The following is a 9,652-nucleotide window of genomic DNA, read 5'->3' as shown; positions in this document are numbered from 1 at the left end:
AGCATAGTTCTGTGTGTTGGACACTGTGATAGTTAATTTTGTGTTGACTTGGGCGGCCAGGGAATCCAGGTATTTGTTCAAACATCCATGTAAATGTCTGAAGGCGGTTTTCAAATGAGATTAACATTTAAATCAGTAGATTTTAAGTAATTTGCCTTCTATAGAATGTGGGTGGGCCTGATCCAATCAGTTGAAGACCTTAAGAGGAAAAAGACCAAGGTTCCCCCCCAGGAAAAGGGAATTCTGCCTCCAGAATGCCATTAGATCCTGAGCTGTAATATCAATTCTCCTTGGGTCTCCAGCGTGCCTTACTGCTCTGCAGATTTCACACTAGCTGGCCCACGTAAGTCACACAAGCCTTTCTTGAATCACTATATATATGCACATCTTATTGGTTCTATATTGTGGAGAAACCTGATTACAGACACATACAGTGAACAAGCTTGAACTAATCCTCAGGGTTTACAATTAAAGGAAGGTTGTAGATAAATAAACAAGAAAATTACAGTGTTGTATAGTAAATGCTGGAATTTACTCCATGTAATAGAAGTACGTAGAAAGAGCATATAACCTTGACCTAGGGAATCAGAAAACACTCTGTGGAGGAAATGAAGTCTAACTTGAGAACTGAAAGTGGCAAGTGGTTTAGGAGGTACCCAAGTCCAGAGACAGGGTGATGGGGAACAGGGATTGAATTGAGTATAGAACATGCATTCTCAACAGGAGCATCATTGCCCTCAAGAGGAGAAAAGTGGTGCTTGGCAGGTGAAATCAACCATAGCTATTACAATGTTTTGTGACCTTGGAAAGTTCAGCCCTATCTGACAAAACTTACTTTATGGAGCAGTAGGGGAGATGATTAGAAGACATATCTGAAAGGTCTCCTTATGGGGGCAGTGATGAAAAGGAGATTAGGAAACATTTGTGTAGAAAAACCGTTAAGGCAGAGGAATGATCATATGTGAAGCTACAGAAGTAAGATGGAGTATTTCAAATATTAAAATGGTTTAGGCAGGTGGGAAGGAGAAGAGAGTCAGGGAGGTTGTGTGAGAGGCTGTTCTGGACACAAATTTTAAAATTAAATCTGGAAATATGTTTTGCCTTCAGTTACCTAAATATTTTGAATAAAATTGAACTTTTGTGTCTAAATGATCTGCTGCAGACTTTTCTCACCTATTTTATATATGAATTTGTACGTTGTGTTTGCAGCCACATGCTAAATGAATCATTAAGTTTTAAACATTTTAATGGCAAAGGACAATTGTTAAGATATTTTTTTCTGTCTATCATTCTGGGACTTTTTAGTTTTATAATTGTAATTTCTGAAATAGCAACCTGTTCAGGTGAGTACTTAATCATAATGCTATTCTGGAAGGCACCTTAACCTCTGGAGAATTTGCATGTGATTTACTTCGCTGGAGTTTCAAAGATTAAAAAATATGAGAGTAAGAAGATATTTTTCTTGGTTCCATTGTTGGAATAGAATGAGAACAATGGTGTATTTAATAACCATTATCATTATCTTCCTCCCAGATTGAATTAAAATTGCTTTAATATTCTATTAGGAAAATTTTATAAAAATGCTGCCAATCATTTTTTTCCCTAGCAGCTTGTTAACAGTGAACTTAACGCTAATTCAGTGCTTTGGTGAGATAGTACAAACTTAATTTTAAAAGCTAGAGAACTAAAGAATTTTATGCTGTACCATAATTTTAACTTCTAATATTTTTCTACCATAGGCCTAGCTTGATATAAAGAGACCTGACCTAAATGTCTAATACACTCTTTTTAGGAGGCAGCATTCTGGTAATATTTTTTATAAGATCTTGTTATGTAGAAGACGGTATATAGAAACAGATTTGGGGGCGCCTGGGTTGCTCCGTTGGTTAAGTGTCTGACTCTTGATTTCAGCTCAGGTCATGATCTCGGGGTTGTGGGATCAAGTCCTACACTGGAGTCCATGCTCTGCATGGAGTCCTGGACAATGGGTCTGTCCCTCTCCCTCCCTCTGCCCCTTCCCCTGCTCACACTCTAATTCTAAAAATAAAGAAAGAAATAAAATCTAAAAAAAAAAAAGAGAGAGAGAGAAAGAAAGGAATCGGAGTATGTATTCTGGAGTCAGACTGCCTGGGTTCAGATCCTGGGTTGAATCTGTTTGGGTTTAAATGTTACTTGCTTTTGTAAACTTGGGCAGATGTGTAAAGTTCTATAACCTTACCTCACTTTGCTCTTAACTAACTTAGGGGAAATAAGAGAACCACTACATAGGGTTGTTGTGACTATGAAATGAGTTAATTATGTACAACACTTGGAACAGTGCCTGGAACCTACTCACTACTCAATAATGTGAGCTGTTATGATTTGGGGCTCTCTGTTGAATAGTTTTAAAACCCTTTGTTGAGTGCTTCCTGTGTGCCATACAAGGCACATACTTGTGGAACTGTTACTACATCTTAAATGATCATCTAAAATGATCTTCAGAGAAGGATTCAGGCTATGTTTTTACCCTGACTTTTTTTAGTATCATTATTGTTCTCTTTAGTGCATTTCAGGCCTTCAAAGTGGTTTATTTTTTAGGCTAGGATGCTATTTTCGTTCTTTTGTGAGAAGATAAACATCATAGGATCATAAGAAAAGCGTTCCTTAGGGCAGTAGGTGGGAGACCATTCCACTTCAGAATTTTGCACTGGGCTCTGGCATCTGTCATGGTACCGCTCTTCCCATAGCGACAATAGGGAAAATGTAGAGTTATCAGTGGTTTTCTGGCTTTTTTCAATTTTGATTAAAGAAATTTAAATATACCTTTCATTGTTTGTATCTTTCAGAAGATGTCTTTGAAAATCACCAATGCAAAACGAATCGAAGGCCTCGATAGTAATGTGTGGTGAGTGCCTTAGAATCAGCAGTACTAATTTGGTGAAGCTTTCTTCCTACACATTTTGATTTTCTTAGTTGGGAATGTTTACCCTCATCTAAAATCTACCAATAAAGGCACTTATTTTAATTTACTCATTAAGTGAAATTGGAAGGAAGTTAAGGGTCCATACACTGATTTATTCATTCGTATAAATATGGTACATGTGCTAAGCCTACAGATAGGCAGAGAAAAGGACAAAGAACTTCTCTTGTAATCCATGAGCCAGTAACAGCTGGTGTGGTTGAGGGAGAAAAAATACATGATGAAACTGTGCGTTTCAAGAAATTGAGATTTCTAAGAAACTTCTAAGTTCATTAGTTCAGCCATCATTTAATTAGACAAAGTCATTTTGTAGGTGGTAAAGTTTTTGTTGGGAACTCATATTTTTTTATTTTTAAGATTAAAGTAGGTCTTAGTTTTTCAGTTTTATGTTAAGATCATGAGATATAAAAAGCTAACTGTAATTTTGGTACTTACTATTATTTTTTTAATTTGAGGATTGAATTTACAAAGTTGGCTGCAGACCCCTCTGTTGTGAATCTTGGTCAAGGTCTTCCAGATATATCTCCTCCCATATATGTAAAGGAGAAATTATCAAAGATTGCAGCAATTGATAGCCTGAACCAGTATACACGAGGCTTTGTAAGTATATGAAGACCATGTGGGACATGAACTTTTATTTTATATGGTGTTGTGTGTGAATGTGCTTCTGTCACTTCTGTATAATTGGCTTTCTGGGACCAGCTGTCCCAACCTGGTAATCAGAGGAACCCCTAACCTTGCTTGCCCTTATCTTCTGGAAGGAGCCATCCCCAACTTCTAACCCCTCCACAGTCCTATCTTGGTCTTTGCTTTACTGTTGCTCCAGCATAGGGTTGAGGGCAACAAGGGAGGGAGAATCTTCTCTCTTTTTTTTCAGCTTTTTTTTTTTTTTTTAAATTCCAAGTATGGTTAACGTACAGTGATATATTAGCTTCAGGTACACAATACTGTGACCCAGCAATTCTGTACATTACACAATACTCATCACGATGCATACTCGAATCCACATTACCTATTTTACCCTTCCTCCTGCCCACCTCCCCTCTGTTACACATCCATTTGTTATAGTACAGAGCCTATTTTTGGTTTGTCTCTCACCTTTTTCCTTTGTTTAGTTTCTTATATTCCACATATGAGTGAAAGTGTATACTCTTTGTCTATCTCTGACTGACTGACTTCACTTAGCATTAGACTCTCTAGCCCATGTTGTTGTTGCAAATGGCAAGATTTCATTCTTTTTGATAGCTGAGTAGTATTCCATTTTGTGTATGTGTGTGTACCACATCTTCTTTACCCGTTCGTCTCTTGATGGACACTTGGACTGCTTCTATAGTCTGGCCATTGTAAATATTGTTGCTACAAACATGGGGTACATATTTCTTTTGAATTAGGATATATATTGTTATCATATGTATATATATATATACACACACACGCATACATATCACATTTTCTTTATCCAATTATCTGTTGATGAACATCTGGATTCTTTCCACATTTTGGCTATTGTGGACATTGCTGCTATAAACATTGGGGTGCAGGTGTCCCTTTGAATCAACACTTACATCTTTGGGGTAAGTACAGGAGTGCAGTTGCTGGATCACAGGGTAGTTCTTTATATTTTTATTTTTTTTAAGATTTTTATTTATTTATTTGGCAGGGGGAGCATTACATAGGGAGAATGGGAGAAACAGACTTCCCACTGAGCAGGGAGCCTGATGCAGGGCTTGATCCTAGGACCCCCAGGATCATGACCTGAGCTGAAGACAGAGGTTTAACCGACTGAGCCACCCAGGCGCCCCTAGTAGTTCTATTTTTAACTCTTTGAGGACCTCCATACTGTTTTCCAGAGTGGCTACCAGTTTGCATTTCCACCAACAGTGTAAGAGGGTTCCTTTTTCTCTGCATCTTTGCCGACATCTCTTGTTTCCTGAGTTGTTAATTTTAGTCATAGTGACAGGTGTGAGGAGATATCTCATTGTGGTTTTGATTTTTATTTCCCTGATAATGAGTGATGTTGAGCTTCTTTTCATGTGTCTCTTGGCCATCTGTATGTCTTCTTTGAAGAAATGTCTGTTCAGGTCTTCTGCCCGTTTCTTGACTGGATTTTTGGGGGTTTTGGGTATTAAGTTTGATACATTCTTTATAAATTCTGGATACTAGTTCTTTATCTGATATGTCATTTGTGAATATCTTCTCCCATTCTGTAGATTGTCTTTTAGTTTAGTTGATTGTTTCCTTTGCTGTGACCTATGCCCATTCTTTAAATATTTTCCAGTTTTTGTAAATATATGTAAGTATACTTATATATGTGTTTTTTATTTGAATAAGTACAGCAGATAGTATCGCACTGTCAACAGGCTGTGAATGACATTGGTCACCTCAGGGAGATGGGAAGGCAGTGTTGAGGAGAGATCATTATACTTTTTTAACAGAGCTTTGCCTAGTTTTAATTATAATATGAAGCATGTGTTATTTTTATAATTAAAAATTTTTTAAAACAGACCCTTATTATTCTGAGGAAATGTGTAGTGTTTATGGTTGCTTTCAGATCACCCCTTGCTAGAATTTGTTAGACCTGTTATTAAAATGAAATTCAAAAGAAATTTTGGATTTCCAGGAATGGTGACAATCTTCCCTTGCTCTTTTCACAAACTGTGTATATATTTTGGAGATTGAATTTAAGTAGTCTCTTTCTCTTGCTATTATTTTTTTGTTTACTGCTGTATTCCGCCACCCACCCCCATTAGTAATTATACCCAGTTTCTCTAATATTATAATATCTCCTAATTTCAAAATATGAAAAAAATGCTACAGCTTTGTTTTTATTCATTTTAATTGGGTGAGGATCTGTTACATACTAACCAACATTCTGACAAAGGTGACAAACAAAAGTATCTTTAACAACAACAGCAACAAATGCCTCCTTTTTATATGAGCTTGGATGGATAACTTAAAATGACCAAAGGCTCTTTTACTTCATAAATCTGAGGTATATCCTACCAGCCTTACATGTGTCCTGACCCAGATTCCTTTAGAGCCCTAGGTGCTTTGCAAAAAAGCCACATGCCCAGCGCTTGGACTCTCACTTGCAACTGACTGAAAATTAAGGAAGTTCTCCAAAAGCAAAAAGAGGAGCTACATGCTAGGAAACAATAACAAATAAGAAATACTGAATTCAGTACAAATAAGACAAGGAGGGGAAAAGGGAAGGGAAAGAAAGAAAAGAAGGGAAGAACAGAGAACATAGAAGAGATGAATCGAGGAAGATAGAATAAATGAGTTAAGACTCCCTACAGGAATGCTGAGCTGGGTGGCTCAGGGATGCTTGGGTGGCTCAGGTGGTTAAGCATCTGCCTTCAGCTCAGGTCATGATCCCGGGGTCCTGGCATCGAGTCCCACATTGGGATGTTTGCTCAGCGTGGAACCTGCTTCTCCCTCTGCCCCTCCCCTTCTCTTTCACTGTCTCTCTGACAAATAAATAAAATCTTAGGGGGGGGGGGAACCTCCCCATATGTCTCAGAGTTTTTGGATTTACAGTCCCTTCATTCCTCTAGTGAACATTGTTTGCTTGAATGCTTGAATGTTTGCTTGAATGACTCCTCCCCTCTTGGCTATCATGTGGTAAAGAATGTCCTACTTCCCTCCTAACATAACTCTCATATAAGCACTAATATACATTTCTTTGGGGAATTTGTTTTTGCCCTCTCTCCATAGTCCGTTGGTTGGCATAATAGCCTTCTCTTTGGTGACATGGAAGAACAGAGTCAGGATATAGAGACAAAGCAGGTTTTCTTATTTTAGCTGGGAAAAAAGTCCAACTCTACTATCAAAAATAAAGTAATTGAAAAAAAATAACATAATTGAATGTGATTTGATTGCTGTCAAAAATGTACTATCAAAGACATATTTGGTATTGAGGTCAATTTTTACCAAAGCAAATACAGTGGAATTTTAAATCCCCAAACCAATTGTTTAATTTTTTTTTAAGTCATTAGCAAGTTTTTATTACCCTTCATGTAGGAATCCTCTGAAAGTAGGGGGAAAATGTTTCTTATTTTCATTAAAAAATACAAATTTTTTTGGATAGTTGTAAACATGAAACCCAAATTTTAAAAATTCTTTCATTTTAGATCCAGAATACCTTCAAGAAGTAGATCCCATAATCAAATTTAAGATTTCTTTCCTTCTTTTTTGTTCAACAGGGTCATCCATCACTTGTGAAAGCTCTAGCCTGCTTATATGAAAAATTTTATCAAAATCAAATCAATCCAAATAAAGAAATCCTTGTGACAGTAGGAGCATATGGATCTCTTTTTAATTCCATTCAAGGATTAATTGATGAGGGAGATGAAGTAAGTATATTAACATTATCATCTTACCTATATTTAATTATTATCATTTGTACTGCCTTTGAATCTTTTATTTTACTTTCTATTTTTAATTATATTTGAAGTATAGTACACATGAGTAAAATCCACAAATCTTAATTAAGTACACAGCTTGACAAATTGTTTACATGCATATGTTTTTATTTATGTGAATATGTATCCAGGTAATCACAAACCAGATGAAGATATGGTACATTTCTAGCACCTAGAAGGCTCCCTATTGCCTCTGCCTCATTTATATTCTTCCAGAGGTAACTACTCTTCTGTCTTCTAGCACCATAGTCTCCTTTTACCTGCTCTTTAAGCTGATATAAATGGAATCACACAGTATATACTCTTGAACAGCTTCTTTCATTTATCATTATGTCTGAGATTCATCTGTTTCATTGCATGTGACTCATTCGTATTTTTACAGCCTGTTTAGATAAGGGTAAGTGGAAGGGGCTAGCAGTGATGGGGAAAATGAATCTTTCATTTGCATGACTAAAATTACCCTTATCTGAACTCAGCAAGTATTTGGTCGGTGTATTTTTATGCCCAGCATCGTTAGCAGCCCCATATGTAACAAGAAGCATGAATGACTTCTGCTTTTGGTACTGTGACCCACATGACCCCAGACTCAGTGCTGCCCCTCCATCCCCATCATAATTCCAGTACCCCTGCTCCAGTATTTCCTGACCTCTTCATTCATTCAGAAATCACTGAGGATCTCCTATACTAGGCACCCTGGAAGACAGTTTCTGTGTGGCAGGAGTTCCCCGTCTAGTGGAGGAGATACTCTCCAACTGGTGAATTGGAATACATGTGACAGTCAGTTGTGGAGAATGTGTTAGTTATGGTGGTGACGGCTCTACTAACGTAAACTCAGAAGACTCCAGAGAGGCGTTGCTTAAGCCAAGTCTGAAGAATGAATATTTACCTGGATCTATGTTGTTAATTCCTTTCTTTGAACTCTCATGGCACTTTCCCTGTACAGCTTCTATAAAAGATACTGCTGTTACTTTGTATTATGTTACTCTGTTACATCTCTAATTCCCTCTACTATGCCAGACAATAAGCTCCTTAAGGAAACATCTTAAGGAAGTACAGGTATGCTTTCATATGCATAATCTCCTTTGAGCCTATAAACTAGTTGAAAGTTGCATCTGATTCTTTGATGTTCTTAATCCTTTCTTGCTCCCCCCTTCTGCAATCAGCAGGAGCATCCTGAGGCTCAGCCCTCACCCTTCTTTCCTTTGTTCTTTCTTCCGTGATCACTGTATCTGATCTTTGAAACCGCACACATGTCACTTTCTACCTGTTTTATTTCCTTTATAACATCTATTACTATCTGAAATTATCTAATTGACTTCTTTGTTTTCTTATTTAATGTCTTGGTAGAATGTAACTTCCAGGAGAACCAGTTTATTGCTCTACAACCAGTCCCTGAAACACTGAATACTCAATAAATACTCTGCAGAAAGAGAGAGGAATTACTCCCACCATAAAAATAAGGAAATTGCAGCAAAGAGTGTCAGTCTATTCTTTCAATTTTACCTCCCTGCCTCTCCAATTTATTTTCCTTTATTGAGCTCTCACTTAAGATCAGGTACCTGTGTTTCTCACCAGAGTTCAAAGATCGGTCATCTTGGTCCCTGAGAATTTCGTAGACTAATTAGGAACTTACAGCCCACCAAGGGAAAGATCCCTTCCAAAGGGAATGAACAAAGATAGACTTCTTTGCCCTGCACAGTAGCTAACACCTAGCATAGTAGGTGCTCAGTGTGAACTGAATGACTAGCACAAACAAAGGGGCTTTAGAATGTAAGGCCTTTAAACAGGCATTTTACATCATAAGAAATACACAGTAAAAAGTGCAAATTTGGAACAACAATCAGGTATCACTAATTTAACCAACAGAAGTTAAGTGAGACAACTTAGTGTTGATTTGTGAAATTAGAAATAGTTACTCAATTTTTCTAAAGCAATTTGGCTGTCTGTATAAGGTGCCATAAAAATGTTTGTACGCTTTAATCTAGCAGTAGCAATCTTACGAGTTTATTCAGCTATTTAAAAGCAGAGAAACTATATATAATCACAAATAAACATAGCATTGTTATTTATTTATTTACTTTAAAAGATTTATTTATTTTAGAGAGAGAGAGAGCACACGTGGGCACTGGTGGGAGAGGGGCAGAGGGAGAGAGAATCTTAAGTCGACTCCTCTGTAAGCACAGAGCCCATCATGGGGCTCAGTCCCACGATCCTGAGATCATGACCTGAGCTGAAATCAAGAGTTGGATGCTCAACCACCTAAGCCACC

At 37.3% G+C, this 9,652-nt stretch overlaps 1 protein-coding gene across 1 annotated transcript in view; it reads left to right on the top strand.

Moving 5' to 3' along the window:
* Positions 1-9,652, top strand: part of KYAT3 (kynurenine aminotransferase 3) — a 60,648-nt gene that overhangs the window by 25,065 nt on the left and 25,931 nt on the right. Inside the window, exons 3-5 of the mRNA XM_059375313.1 lie at positions 2,826-2,884; positions 3,415-3,559; positions 7,165-7,314. Of these exons, the coding sequence (XP_059231296.1) occupies positions 2,826-2,884; positions 3,415-3,559; positions 7,165-7,314 (354 nt within the window). The remainder of the gene's footprint in view (positions 1-2,825; positions 2,885-3,414; positions 3,560-7,164; positions 7,315-9,652) is intronic.

The sequence above is a fragment of the Mustela nigripes genome, chromosome 14 (genome assembly GCF_022355385.1).
Source record: "Mustela nigripes isolate SB6536 chromosome 14, MUSNIG.SB6536, whole genome shotgun sequence".
Classification (NCBI taxonomy): Eukaryota; Metazoa; Chordata; class Mammalia; order Carnivora; family Mustelidae; genus Mustela; species Mustela nigripes.
Note: the sequence above shows the minus strand (reverse complement) of the source record. Positions and strands in the feature narration are given on the sequence as shown.